This window comes from Mirounga angustirostris, unplaced genomic scaffold, assembly GCF_029215605.1.
Source record: "Mirounga angustirostris isolate CCGP_5_RB_7025 unplaced genomic scaffold, mMirAng1.0.hap1 SCAF_7, whole genome shotgun sequence".
Taxonomy (NCBI): Eukaryota; Metazoa; Chordata; class Mammalia; order Carnivora; family Phocidae; genus Mirounga; species Mirounga angustirostris.
In genome coordinates, this window is record NW_026991715.1 from 69,947,442 (window position 1) to 69,973,088 (window position 25,647).

The window sequence follows — 25,647 nt, forward strand, 5'->3', positions numbered from 1 at the left end:
GTAATATTTTTTAAGATAAGTAGAAATTTACATGTATATATATTTCTTTTATCTAGAAAGAATGACAGGTATGTGGTTTTTACTATTTATCTTTACACTGTATTTATTTTATAAAGTAAATGCAGTATACTAAAGAATTACACGTCTTATTTTACTTGACTTGGTCTACATACCATATTTGGCAAAATGTGTCATTCTAATTTCGTTTTTTTCTTTTACTCAAATGACTATTTACCAAATATGGAGTTTTTCCTATCTTTCTCCTGTATGTGATTTTTAGATTTAAAAAAAATTTTAAAATATTTTATTTATTTATTTATTTATTTATTTTTTATTTTATTTTATTTTTTTTAAAGATTTTATTTATTTATTTGAGACAGAGAGAATGAGAGAGAGAGAGCACATGAGAGTGGGGAGGGTCAGAGGGAGAAGCAGGCTCCCTGCCGAGCAGGGAGCCCGATGCGGGACTCGATCCAGGGACTCCAGGATCATGACCTGAGCCAAAAGCAGTCGCTTAACCAACTGAGCCATGCAGGCGCCCTATTTATTTATTTATTAAAGAGGCGTGAAAGACTGGGGTGGCAAGGGGTAGAGGGAGGGAGACAGAGAATCTTAAGCAGGTTCCATCCCCAGCACAGAGCCCCATCTCATAACCCTGAGATCATGACCTGAGCTGAAATCAAGAGTCAGACTCTTAACCAACTGAACCACCCAGGCGCCCCTCCTGTATGTGATTTTTAAAGCAAAATGTGTGACATTTTAAAAGGGCATTTACTTTTGCCTTTAAAATATATATCGTTTATCATAAAATGTGACACTGTGTGTGGGATCAGAACTACTCCTGTTCATTTGTGGAAAATCAACTTAAATCACAAGTCTCTTCTGGTGGTTACTTATTGGCATTGTTTCCACATTACAAAGCCTAACAGAGGGCCCTAAAGAATGGGAGATCCATAATGTCTTATTAAGTTCAGAATTGCTTTTCATCTTAAAATATTTGTTGTTTTTGCAGTCCTGTAATGATTATCTATTCCTATACTCCTCAAGTGAACACTGTATGGATTGATCAGTTGAATTTTGGAAAGTTAGAATATTAAGATGTTGAAGGTTTGTGATATACCAGGATTCCTATAGAGCTCATTTTGTGTTGGAGGGATGAGTTGACAAACATTTACTGTGTCTCAGCTGCAGTTTTGGTTCTGTGTCATGGCCTGGGAAAATGCTGAGAAGAACACAGACTCACAAAGGCTTTGTTAGGAAGTAAAAGTCTGGAATACACAAAATGATGATAAGCAATCAACATGTGAAATTTACGATAACGTTCTAAGTTTAGGGAGGGTAGTTATCAAAATTCAGAAAGTTAGAATAAAAAGGGCTGGAGATACCAGGAAATCTTCATGAAAGAGGGAGATGTAACTGGACTTTAAGAATGGCTACATTTTGGCCTTGTGAGATAATGAAGGGAGGCCATTCTAGATGAGAGCACTATGGAAGTTACTCTAGTGGTCATGTTCATTAAACACGGGGATATTGTGTGTTATACATACGCTGTTTTTCTTTAAACGGAGAGACAGGTTACATTTGGTGTTCTGAATGATGTTCTGATAGTGAATTTTCTCTGGCATAGAAGGGGAGTGGGTGATTGATTGGAGGCATGGGTCAGTGAAAGAGAAGAACGAGATGTGGGCAACTCTCAGTTTAGCTTTAAGGTCAAGGTAGTTGGGTACAGGTAATAAAGAGGAAAAGCAGATGGTAGTGCTGGTGATGTTAGTAGTGAGGGGACATGGAACAGAGATAATGATTTCTATTTTGGACATTCTAACTGTAAGGTGTCTGTGTGACATTTTTATGATGTCCATGGGCAGTTGGTTACAAAGATTTGGAATTTGAAGGAGAGATCCAGAGATTATTAGGGAGAGGGTATGACATAATAAGATAAAGGGCTTAGAAAGAACCCTGGGGAATTATAACTGAAGAGCAAAAAAAAAAAAAAAGCTCAAGAAGCCAGTGCAGGAGATTGAAATAAGATGGTGACTGTAAGAGGAGATGAAGTTGCCAAGTTTGTGACCTTTACATTTGTTGCCTCATGCTATTAAGACTTTTTTTAATTTAAAAATGTCTGTTCTTTTAAATTTTTCACTGTGTTTGTTTGTTTATTATAGTTGGAAACTGTGGAGTTGGTGGACGTAATTCCCCCAATCCCACCTGTAAGTCCTAGATTTGGGAAAGTCCAGAATATTTCTTTAGTGGTTACTCCAGACATTGCAAATGGAGAAATTGGCTTCATTAGCAATCTTTCAATCATTTTACATGAACCAGAAGATTCTGCTGCTGAAGTGGTAAGTAAGCTTTTTCTTATTGATGGGGCCTAATGAGTCTGAGATAAGGCATAGACACGGAATTAACAGATGTTGAAAAGCTTCACCATTTACAGGAAGTCTTCAATATGTCATTTAAGTAACTGATTAATATGTGATTTTTCCATCATCTTTTGCCATATTTGTTAGAATAAAATTAGAATTAATTGCTCATGGCCAGAATTGGATATTTTGATGTGGATGCTTTTAGATAGTGCTATGACATTTGCCAGAGTGATAGCCAAACATAATTTTTCTTTTTTTATTGGCTAAGTCACATGTATTGCAGGTATCCTTGACCTATTCCATTATTAGCATTCCTCATGCTTGCCTTGGGAAGGACTAGGGTGGCTGCGTTGGGTTCTGTGCTTGGCTGTGGAAGTGATCCACTTGGATTGCCATTCCACTTGGTGGTGGTAAAGTTGTGGAATGCCAAATCTGAGGAATTTTATGTTATATATATGGGTACATTTTTGTGGGTGCACACACACACACACACACAAAAGCACACTCACATATATAGCACCCCTACCTGACCCCTACCCTGATTGAATTTTCCTACCATCTATCTAGGGATGGCTCTGACTTTCAGGTTTACCATTACCTGGGTTCTGGTCTATCCCTGAAACCTTCTCTAAGACTCTCATAACTTAGATTTGATTTAAAGTGGGTTGGGGTTCAGATCAGAAAAGTGGAGAATTGTTTTTGTTATCGAAGTCTCATGTCAAAATATGGTATTCGCAACTTCCTTTGTTTATATATTTGATTCTATAAATTGGCAGAGCAGCTCATTTTTCAAGATGGTTCTGATTTTTTGTATTTTTTTTATTAGTACACTGTTTCTTTCTAAAAACTGAAAAACTAAAAATGTTTAGAGAGTGGATTGCTTTTATTCATTATTTGCTGTCAATTTACCATTTCATATTTTTCCCTTGAGGGAAATTAGTTTTGAGGGAAAGTTTTGGGCTCTGTGAACCTGCATTCTTCCCCTCTGGGAAACAGAAAGGATGGAAATTTCCCTCAGCTCTCTTTCTCTTTGTCCCATCCATAGCCCAGACTACACCCACTCCCTCAGGGTGACTCTTAATTTGTCTTCCTTAAGTATCCTATTTTGCTCACTAGTCGTCAACCCTGACCATTGCTAGTCAAATTAGCAGAATGGCTAGTGAGGAAAATATCTTCCATTTTTCAAAATGAGTTGTGTTAAAAAGCAAAGAACAAAGAAAATACCTTTTTAGGGGCTTAAAAAGAACAGCGTATCTACCATTAAGTATTCACTTATATTCTTTATTTGAAAAAAACTTTATCATTATCTACAATGATCCTTTTATTTTCTATATTTGAAATGTACTGCACTTAAGTAAAACTACCAAATATAATTTGTTTCAGAATTATTATAATAGCAGCCATTTATTTAGCTCATACAATGGAGAGACACTAATCCTCTCCACAAACTTGCAAAATATGGAAGCCCTAGCTTCATTTCACTTGAGGAAATTGAGGTCAGAGAGGTTAAGTAACTTGCCCAAGGTCACCCAGAACTATGATTTGAGTATCTCATTTTATTTCTACTGCATATATCGTATTGGTTAGAAACATTTCTTGTTCTTATTTATATTATTATTTTCTTATTTTTGCCTCCATCACTTTAGGATGAATTTTTCGTAATTTTCTAGTTTTAATTATAAAAGCTTATCTTTCAGTTTATATTGTGATATTTCATTAATTCCTTTTTTTGGAGAAACTCTGATGGAAAGTTAGTATTTAGCCAGCATGTTCTATGTTTTTCACTATTCTTTGGCTTTTAAAATATCCTTTTATTAAGACAAATCATAGGTTAGGGATATTTTGGGGTGGGAACAGTTTTGCAGATAAATTTGATTAGCAAAAACTAATAAAAAATAGTTATATTTAAAATTATTTTTATGCTTAATGAGAAGACATGTTCAGTCTTCTGTTTTAATGTCATTTAATAGTTGGCTTCTCTATGCAGAATACATATATTCATATAATAACAAGTGCATCCACTAACTGAAAAGCTTACATAATTTATTAGCATGTATTTCAGGAGAAATTTTTTTTTTTTTTATAAGGTATATATTCCCTTACATCGGGATGGAACCGATGGCCAGGCTACTGTCTATTGGAGTTTGAAGCCTTCTGGCTTTAATTCAAAATCAGTGACCCTGGACGATATAGGTCCCTTTAATGGCTCTGTTGTGTTTTTATCTGGGCAAAGTGACACAACAATCAACATTACAGTCAAAGCTGATGACACACCGGAAATGAATGAGACAGTAACACTTTCTCTAGACAGGTAATAACCCATTTAGGTTATGTTTATTTAATAGCATTTATATATGTTTGAGTTCTCTGAAATAATTTTGTTTTTTGTTTTAATTCCTTCCTCCATATAAAGTAAAGAGAAAAAACTAAATAGATAACATTTTGCTGGGCTTCTGATTTTTCTGTTTTTTGTTGATAGCTTTGGTTAGACTGAATATTGTGACATAGTGAAATTTTACCCTGCTATTCATTATGAGGAAACATTACACAGAGAATTATTGGAAGGTATCAGATATAACATTAAGCATAGCTAATAAATTGCTATGTTAAAAAAGTAGGCAGCAACAAATCTAAAATGTTAGGTTAAGCAAACAGCTCTGCCTGCTTCATTTTCAACAGGGGAGAGGATTAGAGCTTTTTTTGAGTGAGTAAAAAGAAAGCATTAATCTTCATATAATGAATTCTCTTTTTAACATAGAATTTGAACACTAAATAATACATATTTTTCAGAGAATCAAAAATACAAATTTAAGAGGTCTTTTTCAGTAATAATAAGGATTTACTTAACATTTCTCAGTGGATAATTTATATTAGGAAAATATTACAGTCTCTCAGAGAGATTTTTTTTCAGTAATTCAGAAAATCACCAAAAGTGAAACAAAGTTCTTTGTTTAACTGATGTCAGTTAATTAAAAAAAAAAAAATCAAAACCAAGCTTATCTGCTACAGTTTTCTATATTAAAATTGATACATATTAGAGAAGGTTAGTGTGGCTGGGGGGCTTTGCAAAATTCATATTTTATAAACAATAAAAATCACAGATAAATTCAATTGGCATTATATTATACTATATTAATCAGGACTGAAATAGCAATAATTATTTTATGGAACCCCTTATCCTCTCTATATTTTACCATTAGGTTTTTCTTTGTAGGTATTTTGTATAAACACCTTCTGGAAACCTGATGAGTAGCTGTTCTTTATTTTTATGTCAAGGAAAAATACAGAATGTAGGGAAAAAATGACTTATGCTTTTAATATGTATTTCACATTAAATCTTAAGGAAAGGTATTTCAAATTATTTTAAAAAGTCAGTGAAATGTAATGTAAATGAAAATTGAAAATTATCATTTTTTCACTTATGTCCTTTTTTCTTTTAGTTAGGTTTGAGTACTTATTAAATCAATGGGCAGTCTTCAAAAAAAAAGAAAGAAAGAAAGAAAGAAAGAAAGAAAGAAAGAAAGAAAGAAAGAAAGAAAGAAAATGAACAACATTTATAAACCGAAGATAAAGCAATTCATAGAAACTCTTAGCTGAGTTTCTGCTTTGGCTAAGTGTTTAAAGAATGGCTTAAATTTCACCTTTGAAAGTTTACTAAATATTTTTTATATTCTTTCAAAACAGTCATTTTTTAACTTGATCATATAAACATTTAAATTAATTAAATATGATTTTTAGGTATTTATTTCTCTCTCTCTCCTATGGGCAAAGACAGTACACAAGGAAGTACAAATCATGGGCTAGAGTATTTCAAAAATTATTGGTTACTCTCTTTTCAAATACAGGAAATTCATTCAATTTTATATTTATGTTATACTTATATCTAATTCAATTAGTAATAGTGTTTACTTATATTATCTAAATTGTGCATGAGTAAGAATGAGCAAATAACATTTGAGTGTTCTAAGACATATTTAATTAAATAAATGTGAGAATAACATCTACGATTTAAAATTACATATTTTATCTAAACCTCCTCTCAATTTTGCAAATTTTTAACAAAACTAAAATGAAAGAATGAATGGTAGTGTTATTACAATGTTATGATATAATGCAACAAAAATAATTAACACTTTATTGTGGTACATTATAGTTTCTCTAAAGTCAAATTCAAATTCAAATTCTCTGTATTTAGTACAGATAAGAGTTGCTCTAGAGTTAAACAGTTTATGATGCTTTCAGTATCATACCAGTTAAAAATATTTTACTGTTTAGTTTTCCCCAAATCAGAAAAAATTTCACTATGCCAGTTAATTTCAGAAAAATTACCATATATGTGGTGTATAACCCCATATTTATAGTGTCATTTGACCTTAAAAATGAAGCCCTATGGTGAGCGCTGTGAATTGTGTAAGACTGTTGAATCGCAGACCTGTACCTCTGAAACAAATCATACATTATATGTTAAAAAAAGATGATAGTAGGAAGGGAAAAATGAAGGGGGGGATATCGGAGGGCAAGACGAACCATGAGAGACTATGGACTCTGAGAAACAAACTGAGAGTTCTAGAGGGGATAGAGGTGGGAGGATGGGTTAGCCTGGTGATGGGTACTAAAGAGGGCACGTATTGAATGGAGCACTGGGTGTTATACGCAAACAATGAATCATGGAACATACATCAAAAACTAATGATGTAATGTATGTGATTAACATAACACAATAAAATAAAATAAAATAAAAAATGAAGCCCTAGGGTCATGCATGTTGACATGTGTTTTTCAAGATTGTTTGAAAATACATTACATTGGGGATTTGGAAAAGTATTTAGATTTCCTGTTATGAAGTTCTATGTAAGTAATATTTGTCAAAGTTAAAAGATAAAATGCTATCTTATGGCTTCTTTGATTATATTTCTATGCAAATGATGAAAGGTATGTATTTCTTTGCTTCTAAAGTTTTTTATTTTTTCAAAGAATAACTGGCTTTAGATCTGAGGATGAAAATTTTTGTTTTATTAAAAACCTCATTAAAGCTACTAAGTAATTATAACTCAAGCTGCCTGAGATTTGCTCAGCTGCTGTGGCTTGTGAGCATGCACAGTGCTTGGCAGGCCCCGGCTCCTTGGAGCAGGCCTGGAAAGGAATGTCTTCAATGCGTGTTGACATGCTGGCTGGCCATGGGGTCGTCTTCCCTAAGTGGAAACTGCTGAACCTCTTGCTAGCATTCATCAATAGCAGAGAATCCACTGTGCAGAAGTGAACATTACTAGCTTGTGGGGGAAAAAATGAAAAGCTTTCTTTCACTTTATTTTTGCTCTGTCGTTCAAATTTCTAGCAGTATGAGTGAGATTTTGGCAAACGGTGTCTCTGTCTCCTTTTCCCCCCCTCCCACACTTCTTTCTGTGTTGACAGGGTAGAAACCGAAAGGTTTGTCGTGTATTTTGGGTAAGTGTACAAAACAATGCCTTGTTTTTGGTTATTCAACCTTTTGCTTTCCAAGCTGTTATTTTGGACAGGCTGCATTTCTGCATGACCACAGGTCTTGAGAAATTTTGCTTGATGGCTGTGCATGCTTTGTGTGTAGTTTCATTTTCTAATGGTAAGGGGAGTGTGTATGAAATATGGATGTATCTACTATGAAAATCACATGACCGCATTAACAGTATCACAAATAACTGTCCTATTATTTGGGCTGTCTCTTCTGCAGACACAAGAATGCTAGGTTTTGGTTGTCAGATTTCCAAAAGCTAGAGAAGGATGATAATTCTGATTTTCTATTACATAGGAAGTGAGCTGTCTTTTCTACATATTAATTGTGGCTTCATTGTAATTTTGAGGTCTGATCATGAATACTGTTTGATTCAACAGAAAGTCGAATTTGGGAAGGTTTAGAGCAGATTGCAGGATTGAGAATTCTCAAAGAGAATGCTGGCTTTTAAACTCCCAGAGCCCTGTGTCCCAGTCCCTTTGATCATTCTAATTATACACTGAGCATAAAAACCAGAAATATAAAAAAAAATCTTGTTTTAAATATGTTCTTTTGAGAGATGTATAGAAAGTGCTTAACAAGTAATGCATCTCAGATCCATTCTGTTCCATGATTTTTTGTGTTTGTTCTATATTTTCTTTTAATAACAAAAAATAAATTAAAACTGAGGTGAATAGAATCATATGGTCACAAAATATTTCTAAAATCTAATCATAATTTCGTTTATTTTTGATCACTGTGGCTTGCTTTAGTCCATGCAGTTATCCAACTTTTATTTAGTTAGTGTAATCTTATGTCATGATTTTTTTTTAATTCAAGTGCACATAAAGGTAAAACAAATTTATTTAAATATATTTTCTAACTACATGTTAAAATTAAATTTTCCTAAAACTATAAAAAAATCTGTAGATTTTATACTTTATAAAAATATATTTACAGCCTTTGGTTACTTATTTTATGGTGTACTTAGACAATATTTTTGGTGTATTTTTGGAGTACTTAGGCAATATTTAATTTCAGTCAAATATGAAAGATATCATGAATTCAGAAATAGAAGTTCTTCCATAGATACTATGAGTAAAAGTATTTTGATCTTAAATAATTTTAGTACACTTAAATTCAGTTTAAGTTTTAACTGATAATAACCTTCATATTCATTATCTGGAAGTGTTGTAAATATTGTAAATAAGGCTGCAAAATTCAGTGTTAAGATTATAGGTGGCAGGTCCCTTTTCTTCCTTCTGACTTCTCCAGGGTCAATGTAGAAAATCAAGTGCTAAAATCTGGATATACTAGCCGTGACCTAATTATTTTGGAAAATGATGATCCTGGGGGAATTTTTGAATTTTCTCCTACATCCAGAGGACCCTATGTTATAAAAGTAAGTATGAAAGAAACTTCAATCTATTCTGTACTCACAACTTCAGAAGAACAATCTTGAAGGATTTGAACTTTCATGGATTTTTTTTTTTTTTTTTTTTTAAGGAAGGGGACTCTGTAGAGCTCCACATCACCCGATCCAGGGGTGCTCTGGTGAAGCAGTTTCTACACTACCGAATAGAGCCGAGAGATAGCAATGAGTTCTACGGAAACACAGGGGTGCTAGAATTTAAACCTGGGGAGCGAGAGATTGTAATCACATTGCTAACAAGATTGGATGGGATACCAGAGGTACGGGATTTTCTTTCTTTCTTGTGCTTTTGTGGAAAGCTGATAGTATCTAGTATATTATGAATGTAGATATTTTGAACATTGACAAGGAGATACAGGAGCAGAAGTGAGCAAGAAAGGACTGAGAGGCTACTTACGTTTGCAAAAGAAAAAAAAAACCACAAGTTTAAAAAACAAAGTAAGATTCATTCAACTTTGAATTACATGTTTGTCCTACAGAAAGAAATGCCAAACTATCTGAAATGTGTGTGATCAGTTTTCATCTTCTTTAAGCTTTGTTTATGTTTAACTTTATTTTATGTCACCTGTTTGAACTTTTAATGATATGGGTTTGAACTGAAGTTTTTCTGTAAAATCACTTTTAAAAAAAAATAAATTTAAGTTTTGTATTAGTGGAACCACATATTGTTCCATTGTGTTTGCACACCAATACATAGGTAGTTTTTCAATTAATTTTATTTTATTTACTCTTATTAGTTTAAATGGCTAGATCATCAGTGGTAAGGTCCGGTTTTCTTGCTATGTTAGTATAGTATCATGATTTATCTTTTCCTTTTTTGGATAATGTATACTTTCATATATGATGTTTCCCTTAATTGGTAGGAGAGTGTTAAACAATTTTTTAGGAATAATATCAGCTCTTTTGTTTTTTTCAGTGAGTGGGATGTTTCTGGAAAATAGTATTAATATTCTTCAATAGATATATTTTTATTTGCTTTGAAATTTCAACTATATTTTTCCTAATTTGACATGTTCATTTTAGTTGGATGAACACTATTGGGTGGTCCTCAGCAGCCATGGTGAACGGGAAAGCAAGTTGGGAAGTGCTACGGTTGTCAACATAACGATTCTAAAAAATGATGATCCTCATGGGATTATAGAATTTGTCTCTGATGATCTAATTGTTATGATAAATGAAAGTAAAGGAGACGATACCTATAGTGGTAATTTATTCTGCTTCTTATATTCTAGTACTGTTTACTGAAGAGGAAATTAATCATTTTTTAGTTTATTTCTTTAACAAATTGTTATTTTTAGTTGTCCATCTGCCTTAAAAATTACATATAGTACAGATATTAGTATTTAAAAAATCATATTTAAGATTGCTATTTTTATTTCTTACATCGGTATTGTGGTGATAACTGATAATTTCAGTTATATTTTGATTTCAATTAACCATATGTGGTAGAATTCAAACACTGAAGAATGAGATGAGTCAAATAGGAAAGACTTAAAAAATGAGAATTACTGCTAGGGAGCTATTGCAGTGGCCTGAAATGAGAAGGAGCTTATTTTTAGAACAGTGTCTGTCTAGGTAAGAAAATTACTTTTGAGTGTGCAACTTCCTCTAGCTGGTTTCAGCAAAAATCCTTGTAGAACTTTGTCATAAGTGTGTCTAATTAATCACCATTCTGTTCCCTCTGCGGAATGATTTTTAAAACCCCAAACTGATAGAAAAGATCAAGTCCATTTATTTTATAAATTTTATACCTACAGAAAGAACACTAGATTACATTTAGATACATACCTTGAGGCTATCTAAGCAAATGATTGACTTTTATTAAAAAGAGGTCTTATTTTTACTTTCGTTTTTTTGAGCAGTTTCTTTACTCATTGTTTTAAAATTGTTAAATGTATATTCATACATATTATACACATTTGTATTTCACAGCTATTTATGATGTAATAAGAAATCGAGGCACCTTTGGTGATGTTAGTGTATCATGGGTGGTTAGTCCTGACTTTACACAAGATGTATTTCCTGTCCAAGGGACTATTTTCTTTGGAGATCAGGAATTTTCAAAAAATATCACCATTTACTCCCTTCCAGATGAGGTAAATGTTGCATATATAACTCTTTATTTGTTGTCATTGCTTAATAACTTTTTTATTTAATAATTAAACATCTGGCAGTATATTTTGTCATGAAAATATGTGATAAAGAATGCAGGTATGATAATGTTTGAATAGAAGCCAAGAGAGGAATATTTTTGGTTTCCCTGGAGCCATCTTCAACTCTTATAACTCACAGTTGCCAGTGACACTGCGTAGGTGTTAAGTATCAGGGATTCAAGTTGAGGTTAAGTCCTCAGCTAGAACTTTGGCCCTTTGAAGCCAATGGTACCATCTACCAAGTATGCTATTGGTGCATTCTCAGAATTAGGACAATCACCAGATGGATCATGGATCCAGGGTGGTGCTCATCTTATTGGTGATGAAGAGAAAGAACTAGGAACAATGGGAGTGGACCTTTCTGAGAGGAGCTGTGTTTAAATGCTCCCAGAAGCCTGTCTCCTTTCCCTTGGGCTTGTTCCTTGAGATAAAAATTCCAGCACTCTTCCATTTTAGGATATGGAGAATACCAGCTTACATGGATGGAATGAAAGAGAAACAGTGTCCACCTAGAGATTTATAGAGGCTCAGAGATAGTGGGGAATCTCATCTTGGTAGGACATGGGATTGAGGTCTTTATGGGTGAAACCTTCCGTAAGGGTTGTAAGAGGCCTTTGAGAGCTAGCTGAGCTTTTGTTGCTATTATGTCCTCTGGTCTAAATGGATCAAAAAGTTATTTTTCTGTTTTTTTTTTTTCTTGTAAACAACATATATCCCATCTTCTTAACAAAAATAATGTGACCTATGTAGTATTTATATTTTTAGCTTACATAAGGCAAAATATCTCTATTTTCATTAAATTTTATGAGTCAGAATGAAGTGGCTTTTTGGATGACATGCACATTATAATGTTTTTTGGGGTCTGAGTCCTACTTGAATCAGAAATCGTGATGAACATTAGTCCTGTCATTAATAGAGCTACTTTTTAAAAAGATAAAAAATAATTTAGGTATATCTAATGGAATTATTTATACAAATCACCTAACATAAAACATGTGTCACATTTTCCAAAAGATTCCAGAGGAAATGGAGGAATTTACCGTTACTCTGCTTAATGCCACTGGAGGAGTTAAACTAGGAAATAAAACTACTGCAACTCTGAGGATTAGAAGAAATGATGACCCCATTTATTTTGCAGGTGGTATTCCTATCTTTTTTGAGTGAGTTTACATCTTTTTAAAGAGTAGATAGGTATGTTTTCAATAACTTTTATAACTGAACATTTTCAATAAAGCACAATTGAAGCTTGTTTAAATTTGATTTCGTGATTTGTTTGGACGATCATTATTCAATCTGTTTGATGTTTTAAGAAATGTTTCCAAAAGTCTTCTGAAGGAAAAAGAAAATAAAACAAGTACTGTTTTGTTAGCTTTGTTCTCCCTCTGCCTTCAAATTCCAAGGTATTTCTTTTGCGTTTGTGCAAGAAGGGATACGCTTCCACAAAATTTCTTCCAGTACATGACGTAGCCAGTTCAGGGTTTGGGTACCATACCTAACGGATGCTCATTAACTTAATAACTCATCTTTATTGAACATGTAAATTAAGGCTTCCCCATTTCTGCATTTTAATTCTCTCTTTATAACTCCCTTTTGCCACCTGAGACATTTCTTAGTTTTTACTTTATTTTAATTCCACTATAGTTAGTATACAGTGTTATATTAGTTTCTGGTATACAATTTAATGATTCAACACTTCCATATATCACCCGGTGCACTCCTTAATACCCTTACCTATTTCACCCATCCCCCTCCCCTCACTTCCCCTCTGCTAACCATCAGTTTGTTCTCTCTAGGTGACATTTTTTTAGTTTTATTTGTAAGCTTAATTGGTATCTAATTCTTTCTTTTTTTAAAAGATTTTATTTACTTCTTTATTTGACAGAGAGGGAGAGAGAGTGAGCACAAGCAGGGGGGAGCAGGCTCCCCGCTGAGCAGGGAGCCCAGTGAGGGGCTCGATCCCAGGACCCTGGGATCATGACCTGAGCTGAGGACAGATGCTTAACTGACTGAGCCACCCAGGTGCCCCAGTGTCTAATTCTTTATTAAGCCCTTTTTACAAGCTGTTCAATTTATAATTGCAGGAATCTTTTAAAGCTCTTGAATTTTATAGATTCATATTCTTTACCTTCAGTTAACATATACGTAATGAATTAGTCCTGTGTTCAGCCTTCTAACTGCTGTGGAAAAATAAAATATAAGGTTTCTGGGCTTATTCTCAAGGAAGTTACAAACTAAATTTGGAAATGAGGTATATGAAACAGTAGACCAAGGATTTCAGATAGTATCTAATTTACTGACATATTAGGAGTTGAAGACAATGGATTCTGTAGGAATTAAGACAAGGGGAAGGTTATTGACTAGAAATCATCAGAGGAGTCTTCATGTAGGAGTTGGCACCAGAGCTGAATCTTTAAGCAGAGACACAATGGAGGGTATTTCTTGTGTGGGCAGGAAGAAATATAAAGTGGTGTGAAAATATGTAGATGGAATCAGAAAAGCTCACATGTTCCTTCTTTTCTTCATCAATATTTCAGAACCTCATGTGGTGAGAGTTCAGGAAGGTGAAACTGCTAACTTCACAGTTCTCAGAAATGGATCTGTTGATGTTGCCTGCACCGTCCAATATGCTACCATGGACGGGAAGGCTACTGCAAGAGATGGAGACTTTGTTCCCATTGAAAAAGGAGAAGCACTTGTTTTTGCGGTTGGAAGTCGAAAGCAGAGGATATCTGTATTCATTAATGAAGATGATATCCCAGAAACAGATGAGCCCTTTTATATAATCCTCTTTAATTCAACAGGTAAAAAAATTATATTTTTATGGCAGACTTGTTTCAGTGCTTTTATCAAGATGACCATAAGTGTTTAACTGTGATTGATGACTGTTCAAGAGCAGAATTGCTTATTTTATTGCTTTCTTGAGGGAAAGAGTGAAGAATATGTATGCTGAATCTTCATGTACCTGGTATAATCTGTGGCATTATTTTTAATCTTTTTTTCACAATGTAGTACATGGCAAAAAGTATGATATTACATAAGGAATAGAAATCTTCTAACTAAAGCTACCCTGAGCCTTGTTTAGTAATTCAAGAGCTTAGAGTATCAGTATTTTGTAAGCCCTTACTCTTCTAGCGTGGTACTGGGCATACTGGCTGGGAAGCTGCGTTCTGGAAATGGCTGAACACAGCCGGCTGTTTGATAATTCTCTGGAGCCGTAGCCATGATGCATGATAATTTGCAAGGAGGAAAAGATAGGCTCTTCCTTCTTCTCTGTACTATAAATGAAGTAGGATGTTTGGATCCCAGTATTTGGGTTCTGAGACTATTTTGACCCAACTTTTAGCAAATTGGAGGGGCTTAACTTGTTTTTATATTTATTCTCTTAAGTGTACAAGGAGCTATTTTTTTCTGAACCTTTTAAGAATAAGTTGAAGACAGAATACCCCATCACCTCTGAATACGTTAGTGCCTTTTCCCTACAGAGACATTCTCTTACATAACCACAGTATAATTGTTAATATCAGGAAGTTAACATTAATATAGTCACTGCTTGAGACCCCCCTTCAGATTGCTCCTGTTGTCCCAATAATGTCCTTTCTAGCAAAATCATGCTTGGATTTAGTTGTCATGTCTCTTTAATCTCTTCAATTTGGAGTAGTTCCCCAGTCTTTCCTTATGACCTTTATAATAATACAGAAATCACAGGCTAGTTATTTTGTAAAACATTCCCCATTTTGGGTCTCTTTGATATTTCCCTGTTATTATTAGTTTCAGGTTTTGCATTGTTGACGGGAATTTCATAGAAGCGATTTTCTCTTCTTACCATCTCTTCAGTTGACACGTGATTTTGTTTTGTCCCTTTACAGCAATGTTTACTTTGACCACAATTTAGGTGGTGATTGCCAGCCTTCTCCACTGTACTTTTTTTTTTTAAATGAATAAATATTTTGTGGGGGAGATGCATTATGTAAATATCCTGTAACTCATCAAACTTTCACCCTTTATCAGTATGGACTCGTGGTTTCTATTTAATGCAGGGGGTTGTATTTCATTATCATCATTGGTTTTGGTGGTCAAATTTTCCCAAATTTGGCTAGTGGTAGCCTGTTTGAGATGACTATTCTATCTTTTTGACATGTCTCTATTATTCTGTGAGCATTTTCTTACTTCTGGCACAGCAAGCTGTTCCAAACTCACACTTTTCCTGTCACAACCCTGAAAGTGGTCATTTTCCCAAGAAGCTCTGGTTCCTTTTAATGAAGAATGTTATTTAGAAACCAGAATCTGGGCACTAGGTGGGCTTATTGTTTCTGAGCTTATGCTCCTTCTAGGCCTTTTTAATATACAGAGATTGGGAATATTTTTATGCAGGTATGTATTTCCGTATACATACACATTCACTTTTACATCTGCAGTTCTGTATCCAACTATATATATTGAAAACCCTTAATTCACAACAGTATTTCCATTTCTGCCTGTTATTACAGAGTTTGTTCTAGTTTTCTTTTTTTCCATGTTTGTCCCTCTGTTTTCGAAGTGTGTGAAATTCAGCCCCTCTTATTTTTATTTTTTAGAGATTTTATTTATTTATTTGATAGAGAGACAGTGAGAGAGGGAACACAAGCAGGGGGAGTGGGAGAGGGAGAAGAAGGCCTCCCGCCTAGCAGGGAGCCCGATGTGGGGCTTGATCCCAGGACCCTGAGATCATGACCTGAGCCGAAGGCAGATGCTTAACGACTGAGCCACCCAGGCACCACCCCTCTTATTTTAATATATTTACTTCTTTGACTGATTCCACCTGGACCCACTTTCCCATTGCATCTTTTACCCTCCTTCCACAATGGAGTTGCCTTTCTTACCCCACTAGGGTTCTGGCTTCCTGCTTTAGGATCTCCCCACCTCCATGTGGATGCCTTCCCATTCCACTTGGACTCCAACATCCTACGCTAAGGTTTTCTCCTTTGGAGATGCCCTCCTTACCCCACCTTGTGCTGGGTCACTGTCGTGCCACAGCAGTCCATCCTCACTATGAATGCCTGCCTTGTGCTTTACCTTGTACCTTGGGGACTGAAATATTCAGAAAGAGGAAGAGGAAAAGTAAGAGATCACTTAATTTTTGTTTGTGCTGTGTTTCTCCACCATTTTCCCTATCTTTATCTCTCTTCAGTTGTCTCTCTCTTCCTATTTCCTTCTTCTCTTTCTCATTTCTCATAAGACTTAGTAAGAAAATTAAAAAAGTAAAAACTGAAAACTATTATGAGGAAAAATTTAACTTTGTATAATAATGTCCACAAAAGAAATTTTGCAGTTGCAGAAAAACCCACAACTAGTCAGGCCTTACTTAGATGAAAAACATTTTGATGAATTCAGTCATTGTCCTAAAATTAAATGAAAGAAATTGCTACAGGTAAAAATAGTTTTGGTGATGTAAAAGTGAAAAACAGAAAGTTTTTCTTTCATGTATAGAAACTGGATGAAGAAATGCCATTGTCTTAATACAGTTTACTGTAGGAATAAGTTCTTGATTCCATTTATTACTTTGATGTCATTCTGGGGATAATTATTGTGTCCCAAACATCTCTGAGGTCAAAATGTCACTGGGCTTAAACTCTTATCAGGAACAAAATGTCACTATGATTAAAATAGTGGATCGGAACATCCAAATCTCTTATAAAGAGAATGGAAAATCACTGTGCAAGGGGAAGTTTGGCATTTATTGTGTAAAATGCATCATTGGGGAAATATATATTTGATATTGGAAGAGAGAGGGATGGAGAGAGGTGTCACTGGATAGCTGGCCTGAGGTATACTGCCACTGCATTTGTCTTCAGTATTTTTCCAAATGTGGTGACATCTGAGGATCTAATGACTTTAGCTATGAAGACTTGGATGACATAATTTGTGCTTTTACATCCCTTCTTTGTTCTTTCTCTTCCACTTTTCTCTCCTCTTTCATGATGTCAAAACATCGAGGGCCTGAGGGGATCAATGGTGGCAGGGCTGGACGAGCAACATCTCCAACATGACCTTGTGCTGGCAGTGGATATCTGTGCCTGATAGTTACTGTCCACAGTGTATGTCCTCAGATTGAATTATTGGATCAAAAGATGTGGCCATCCTCAGAGTCCTTGTTAAATATTGTCCATTCTCCCTGTGGAGAGACAGAATGAGCTTTTAGTACCACCTGTGATATATTGCATGACAAATGCACATGATAGAACCCTGATAAAATTAGATTTTGTTATTTTTGTTTTTTTGATTTTATGATATATTTTCAGTTTTTTATTATTCTATATTGTCAGCATTTTCTACACAATGATTTACTGTCCTTTTTTTATGTTTTTCCCCCCTCTTTTCATTGGCTAATTATCAAGTACGTTTGAGTACACTGTTGTATATTTACATAAATTATTTTTAATACGCTGGTTTGCTACATATAATTTCTGATTCTATAGTTTTAGTTTTAGGCGTTGCCCTCATCTAATTTTGAAAGTTTTATTCTTTCAGTTCAGCTAACATTCATAAATAACTTTTGTGTACCAATTATGGAGCTCTACTCTGCTAGGGCATAGAATTGATTAAGAAGGATTTGTCCAAGGACCTTACAGTAGTGTTTGTGTGTGTGTGTGTGTGTGTACTAAATTAATGTGATAAAATTTATGATAGACTGACAAAGTGGGAAGTGCTATAGGAATTCAGTGGAGATGTTCTTACCTTAACTTTGGAATTCAAGGAAGAATTCCAGGAAGATATGTTGCTTGAGCTGGTCCTGAGGACTAACAAGTGTTGAATAAAGATGAGGAGGAATTCTGCTTGCATTGGGAACAGGAGGAGCAAAGAGGAAGAGCTGTGGACCTCAGGGAAGTGATGAGTAGAGACCTGATGTTTTGGTAGTAACACACTCTGGTTGGAATTCGAGTAGAGGAATCCATTTCAGCACCATAAAGATTGCTTTGTTCTGTGCCTGACTGGATCAAACTGCTGCGTGAAGACAGAGATTTAAAGGGAAATGGTCAAGCCAGTCATTCCAATTAATATCAACAGGAGTGTTTTTATGTTATAGGATAATCCTTTCATTATTTTTATGAAATGAATCTACCTCAAAACTTTGAAATTAGATAAAACTATGTTTTTGATTTCTAATTAAACATTGAAGCAATATTCCTATTGTGAAGAAAAGTATCATGTATGTTTTTCAATGAAGTACGTCTTCTATAATTAAACATTTCCACAAAGACAAGTCACATTAAACTTATTTAGGCTTCTCTCTCCTTTATTTATGACCTTCAGTGAGGAAATACTTGCTGAAATTTGAACTTCATTATAAACTTTTTCTTAATTTAAAATATGAAGTTAACAGCAACTTAACTATTCTTTGTTATTTTGACTTTTAATCTAGGTGACACAGTAGTATATCAATACAGAATAGCTACAGTGATCATTGAAGCTAATGATGACCCAAATGGCATTTTTTCTTTGGAGCCCATAGACAAAGCAGTAGAAGAAGGAAAGACTAATGCATTTTGGTAAGTGTATTTGGATAAGGTAAATTCAAAATTGGATAAAATAAAATAAAACCTTCAGTATGCACAAATTTGAAATATCGTTAATATTTCAAAAACTTAGAATTGGTTAAGAATTGAGTAATTTCACTAGAGAGGGTATGTGCTGTGGTGAGGGCTGTGAATAGTGTAAGACTGTTGAATCACAGACCTGTACCTCTGAAACAATACATTATACGTTAAAAAAAAAAAAGGAGAAGAAAGCAGGAAGGGAAGAATGAAGGGAGGGAAATCAGAGGGGGAGACGAACCATGAGAGACTATGGACTCTGAGAAACAAACTGAGGGTTCTGGGGGGGGTGGGGGGATGGGTTACCCTGGTGATGGGTATTAAAGAGGGCACGTTCTGCATGGAGCACTGGGTGTTATACGCAAACAATGAATCATGGAACACTACAAAAACTAATGATGTAATGTATGGTGATTAACATAACATAAAAAAAAAGAATTGAGTAATTTCAAAGTTGGTAGTACAAATGAATGGTAAACTTTGTTTATGCTGTTGCCACTTGTTAAAAAAAATACTTTAGGGGCGTCTGGGTGGCTCAGTTGGTTGGGCGTCTGCCTTCCACTCAGGTCATGATCCCAGAGTCCCAGGATGGAGTCCCGCATCAGGCTCCCTACTCAGCGGGGGGTCTGCTTCTCCCTCTGCCCTTCACCCGCTTCTGCTCTCTCTTGCTCTCTCTCTCTCAAATAAATAAATAAATAAAATCTTAAAAAAAACAACCATTTTAGGTGGTAAACAGAAATGATCATTGCTGTTCTCTTCACCCCAAATTCTGTCATCTGTCAGGACGGAGAGACTTGAGTTATCTGAGGTCTTCTGTAACTCTTATTTCAAATGATATGTGACTATCCTCAACCTGTCCTTTGCTTTTGAAAAACTTTTGCCAGTTCTCATCTAAATATTTTTCAGTTGGGTTTGGAATTTACCCTTCAGTTTGGCCTTTTAAGACTGCTTCTCTTTGTTATTTAAAGTTCTACCTCATTCTCTTACCATGAGATTCATCACGGTTGCTCAGTAAAGACTGGCTGGCTGGTTTATATTAAAGAGAATAAATAGTAAAAGAATATTTCTGAGGTAACACTGAAAGCTGTCATTAGAGTAAAATTCACTTCTTATACATTTTTCATAAAAATTAATTTAATTTGTTATGTAGGATTTTGAGGCATCGAGGACACTTTGGCAATGTTTCTGTGGCTTGGCAACTGTTTCAGAATGATTCTGCTTTGCAGCCTGGACAAGAGTTCTATGAAACTTCAGGGATTGTTAACTTTATGGATGGAGAAGAAGCCAAACCAATAATTCTCCGTGCTTTTCCAGATAAAATTCCTGAATTCAATGAATTTTATATTTTAAAGCTTGTAAACATATCAGGTGCTGTGTTTTTCCATCTTTTTTATTTCACTACTGAGATTTAATGTTTCACAAGTAAATAATTAGAGCTGTATAGAAAATGCAATTAATAAAGAAGTAAGTATATCTTGATTATCCAACTTTAAATGTCAAAAACACCCTTTTTGACAGAAGTGTTATTTTTAACATTCATTTTGTGGTTTTAGCTTGGTTAAGTTTTATGGATGGAGACTTACATTCATCCTCAAACTTGTAAATAGATTTTTCTCCACACCAAGTAGAATATCTCCAACAAAATATTAATGGAAGTTAGAAAGTACAGTTTCATGAAAGCTGAAAGCTGAAAGCTTGGTCTTTGTGCCATTTAAAATTTAAACAATCAATTTTCCCATCACTTTTGGTTTTAAGCACAGGAAATAAAACTCTCTAGTTAATATCCTCTTTTCAGGCTTGATTGGTTATTAATGAAATTATTCTGAATCAAAATACCCCTGAAGATATGGTGAAAACCATATGGCAAAACAGTTGTTCCACTGATCAATGAATATATTATTTAACCAGAAGTTTGCTAGTCAAATTCCTTTTGTCTTCACTTTATAAAACGATAAACTACTTCAAATTCTGATTTCTTATTCATTATAAATCATCTTATTACAGGTGGATCCCCAGGTCCTGGGGGCCAACTAGCAGGAACCAACCTCCAGGTGACCGTAATGATTCCATTCAATGATGATCCCTTTGGAGTGTTCATCTTGGATCCAGAGTGCTTAGAGAGAGAAGTTGCAGAAGATGTCCTCTCAGAAGATGATATGTCTTATATTACCAACTTTACCATTTTGAGGCAGCAGGGTGTGTTTGGTGATGTACGAGTAGGCTGGGAAATACTGTCCAGTGACTTCACTGATGGTTTGCCTCCAATGACAGATTTTTTGCTGGTTGGAATTTTCCCCAGCACTGTGCATTTACAACCACACATGCGGCATCACCACAGTGGAACAGATGCTTTGTACTTCAGTGGACTAGAGGGTGCATTTGGAACTGTTAATCCAAAATACCATCCTTCCAGGAACAACTCAGTTGCCAACTTTACATTTTCGGCTTGGGTAATGCCCAATGCCAATACAAATGGATTTGTTATAGCAAAGGATGATGGTAATGGAAGCATCTACTATGGGGTAAAAATTCAGACAAATGAATCCTATGTGACCCTTTCTCTTCATTACAAAACTTTGGGTTCCAATGCTACATATATTGCCAAGGCAACAGTCACGAAGTATTTAGAAGAAAATGTTTGGCTTCATCTTCTAATTATCCTGGATGATGGTATAATTGAATTCTACCTTGATGGAAATGCAATGCCCAGAGGAATCAAGAGTCTGAAAGGAGAAGCCATAACTGATGGTGAGTGTTGTCTTTATAAATAGGATACTGAATTTTGAATTTTTAAAAATTTTGATTTCTTAAAAAGGCTAACAGATATTTAAAAATCTGCTTGTGTATTGGTTTAATTTCTTTAAATAAAACTTACGCCTACCAAGACCATAAGTTCTGTACTGAGTGTTGCAGAAATGAATCAGGCAGTGTCTGCCCTTGAGGTACTTAAAATAGGTTCTGGGAGAGAGATATGCAAAGAGATCACTTCAGTGTGTTGTAGGAAGAAAGAAAAAGATTATGAAGGAGGAATATTTATCCTTCCACTGGTAGGAGGAGGGATGGGGCATGATAATTCCATGTAGAAAAAAGAGCAGAGATGTAGAAATGTGAAAGAGCATATTGTATTTGGGGAACTGATGCTTGTTGGAGGTGAAGGGTGGTGGGCATAAGGTTAAAGAGGAATCAAAAAAGAAAAATTACTCTTAAAAGCCCAGCAATTACGGGGGTTTATAGTATCAGTAGGTAAAGTGGTGAATCCTATGGAGAGCTTTGAAGAAATAATCTTTGTTGTCTTTTAGCTGAATTACATGCTGTTTCTTTGAGAAATACATCTTTGTGCGTATTTAAACACAGATATTGGTTATCTTTGTTATAATCACCAATTCCTTCCCAGCCCCTCCATCCTAGGACGTGATTATTTTTTGCTTAGTAAGAAAGTAGAGCACAGCTTTTATGGTTATAGCTTAATAGAATATTTTTCTTCTGAACCTCCTGGACTGGATGTCTGGTTGTTATTTTTTGTTCCTAGTAGAAAAAAAAGATGGGCAAAGGAAACAACATGCACACACTACTGATTTCAACTGCAAGGATTATGTTTATAGCACTCTGTAGCATTAAATTAATCACCTTTTGATTGTGTGAATATGTTGATTCGTTTGGTGATGGCATGTTGGTAGAATGAGAGTTGGAAAGATTGGGGAAAGTGAGAGCTGGGTGTTTCTTTTCTCTGTTTAGCTTACTGCAAGGAACTTAGATTGTTTTTGTAATTTGTACCTTGGAAAGAAAAAATTTAAAGTATATATGTATTTAAAATTTATTGATGAAATATATGTTATATAGTGTAAAATATATGAAAGTGTACATATTGCAAGTATACAGGTAGATCTCAGGTATACAGGTAGATCAGTTTTTAAAACTTTAAATTCATCAGTTTCAGCACCTGGGTAGCCAGCCCCAGATCACGAAACAGCATTCCAGAATCCCCCTGGCTCTTCTCCAGTCACTGACTCACCACCCTGCCCATCTCCTATTGCCATTTCTAAGAGCATAAGATTAGCTTCTCCTGTTTTTTACTTTGTGTAAATAGAATTGAGCAGTGTGTATACTTGAGTGCCTGGCCTCTTTTGCTCAGTATTGTTGATAATGTTTATCCATATTTTTGCCTGTTGTAGGTGTATTCCTCTTACTACTAAATAGTCAGCCCAGAACCACTAGAGAATGTGTGGGGGCCACTGTGATAATAATGTGCAGGATACTTCTGACTACCCTGAAAAAACCACCTGGGTAGTGGGTAGTGTGACTTGTAAGCGCTGCTTTGGTGGATGATTTTGATAAAAAATATTGCTTGTACTTTTTTCCCAAAGCACTGCCAAGCTCTCATCTTATGTAAATGTCTTGCTTGAGTTATTGGAGAGGGAATAAGTAAAGAAATAAGAACTGGTAAATTTTTGAAAAGGTTGTTACTGATAAAGAGTAATATAATTGGGTTGTATGTTGTGATTACTATGAAAAAGTCTGTAAGACTTGCTTATGATACTGTTCCCGGGGAGGAATACTTCTTTTTCTACATCCATTGCATTAATTGTTTGGGTAAAGAGTTATATTTGGTCCATGAAAACTTTTGTTGAATTCTCACAGCTTTATTTAACTCAAGATGCATTTCTAACAGATTAAGCCTTGATGTTCTGGAAGAATAGTAATACAAGAGTTTAAAAAATTGTGACTGAATTGAATCATTCCATTCTTAGATGCACAAAGAAATTTTAAAATTTCCTGGAAGAAATGTCTATCTAAATATACACTCATACATACATGTATATACATATACACACATATATACACATGTACAGAATATCCTTAAGTACAAAATGTCTTAAATCCCAGCAATTACAGATTCATTTTTCATCATAACTGAAAATAGCCTTTATTTGATTGTATTCTTGTTATGTGTTTTACTTATCTAATAAAACCTCTCAACAAAATTGCTTCACTTTCTGAAAGAATTACACTTGTAATGCGGGACAGGATACTTGTGGATATTGTAGCAATTAAACCCATTTCTAATTTCAGGTCCTGGAACACTGAGAATTGGGGCAGGATCGAATGGCAATGACAGATTTACAGGTTTGATGCAGGATGTGAGGTCCTATGAGCGGAAACTGACCCTGGAAGAAATTTATGAACTTCATGCTATGCCAGCAAAGAGTGATTTACACCCCGTGTCTGGCTATCTGGAGTTCAGACAGGGAGAAACTAACAAATCATTCATTATTTCTGCAAGAGATGATAATGAAGAGGAGGGAGAAGAATTATTCATTCTTAAACTAGTCTCTGTATGTGGAGGAGCTCACATTTCTGAAGAGAATACTACAGCAAGATTAATAATACAAAAAAGTGACAATGCCAATGGCTTGTTTGGTTTCACAGGAGCTTGTATACCAGAGGTAAGTAGTGAGCTGGGGTAATTTTGGAGTTAAAAAATTCATTGTAGGTGGATTTGTTTGGAAGTTTGGGAGTGGGCTTTCTTTCATTTGGGAAACATGCTTAAGTATCTGCGCTAAGCCCAGAAGTATGCTAGAGCCAGTGATTGCAAAAGTAAATTATAACGTCTTTGCTCTTATAAGTTCACAGTTTGAATCAGAGGCTTAATCAACTGATAGAAGTAATAAGGAGTTAGCAAATGAAACTTTGGCAGTTATTTTTTTTTAAAGATTTTATTTATTTATTTGACAGAGAAAGAGCGTACAAGCAGGGGGAGTGACAGGCAGAGGGAGAGGGAGAAGCAGGCTCCCCTGCTGAGCAGGGAGCCCGATGCGGGACTCGATCCCAGGACCCTGGGATCATGACCTGAGCCAAAGGCAGACGCTTAACCGACTGAGCCACCCAGGCGCCCCTTGGCAGTTATTTTTAAAGTTAATGCACTTCACAGAATGCACAGAATATTCCATGTGTCATTTACTTTGGCTACTCTTTGGATACTGCATAAGTAAATGAAATAGTATATGTTGAAAGCTTCTATGGATAATAGTAATTGAAACTTTATTGAAATGTGATTTTTTGAGGGTTTTTTTTTTTTTTTTTTTTGTGAAATGTACTTAAGTAGTTACAATGTTCTTCCATGTTGCATGTGTTGGGTATAATGCCTTCCTTATCACCTTTCTTGGCCAGCTTCATTCATTAGGCTCTTTTACCGTCCTTATCAGTTCTTTCCAGGTTTTCAAAGATTCGTAATCATCTTGGTTTCCTGTCCGGTAATGTGAGATCTCATGACACCACTTCCCAGGTGTTGAGTGTGACAGCATCTCCATGAAAGGATGCCAGGGAACAAGAGTCCTTCCCTTTGCAAGTTGATTCTTGTAGATTTAGGAGGGCATTTTTGTAAATTGAAACAATTAAGAATACCATGAATCAGTAGAGAGTGAGAAAAAGTATCTTGGTCATAGGCCTGACCTAGCTCAAATTGGGGAGCTCGCTCTCTGGAATGTCTTATTGCCCTTCTTAGCTCTTTGGTTTGGTGATAATCATAAGAGATCTTCAAATAATGGGCTTTTTCTATACCAGAAATACTAGAATATCCTACACTAGGGAGGACAAATGTCATACAAATTGGTAACTTAAAAAAGAAATGTTTATCTGTAATGTTAATACTTTTAAATATTTA

The 25,647-nt window shown here is 35.0% G+C and overlaps 1 protein-coding gene across 1 annotated transcript in view; it reads left to right on the forward strand.

Annotated features, from left to right (window-relative positions):
* The window catches only part of ADGRV1 (adhesion G protein-coupled receptor V1), a 515,575-nt gene that overhangs the window by 51,588 nt on the left and 438,340 nt on the right, over positions 1-25,647 (forward strand). The window contains exons 10-21 of the mRNA XM_064596364.1: positions 2,163-2,339; positions 4,451-4,674; positions 9,106-9,232; positions 9,337-9,522; positions 10,286-10,466; positions 11,195-11,358; positions 12,430-12,553; positions 13,950-14,216; positions 18,815-18,941; positions 20,137-20,354; positions 20,991-21,734; positions 24,057-24,430. Coding sequence (XP_064452434.1) covers positions 2,163-2,339; positions 4,451-4,674; positions 9,106-9,232; positions 9,337-9,522; positions 10,286-10,466; positions 11,195-11,358; positions 12,430-12,553; positions 13,950-14,216; positions 18,815-18,941; positions 20,137-20,354; positions 20,991-21,734; positions 24,057-24,430 — 2,913 coding nt within the window. The remainder of the gene's footprint in view (positions 1-2,162; positions 2,340-4,450; positions 4,675-9,105; positions 9,233-9,336; positions 9,523-10,285; positions 10,467-11,194; positions 11,359-12,429; positions 12,554-13,949; positions 14,217-18,814; positions 18,942-20,136; positions 20,355-20,990; positions 21,735-24,056; positions 24,431-25,647) is intronic.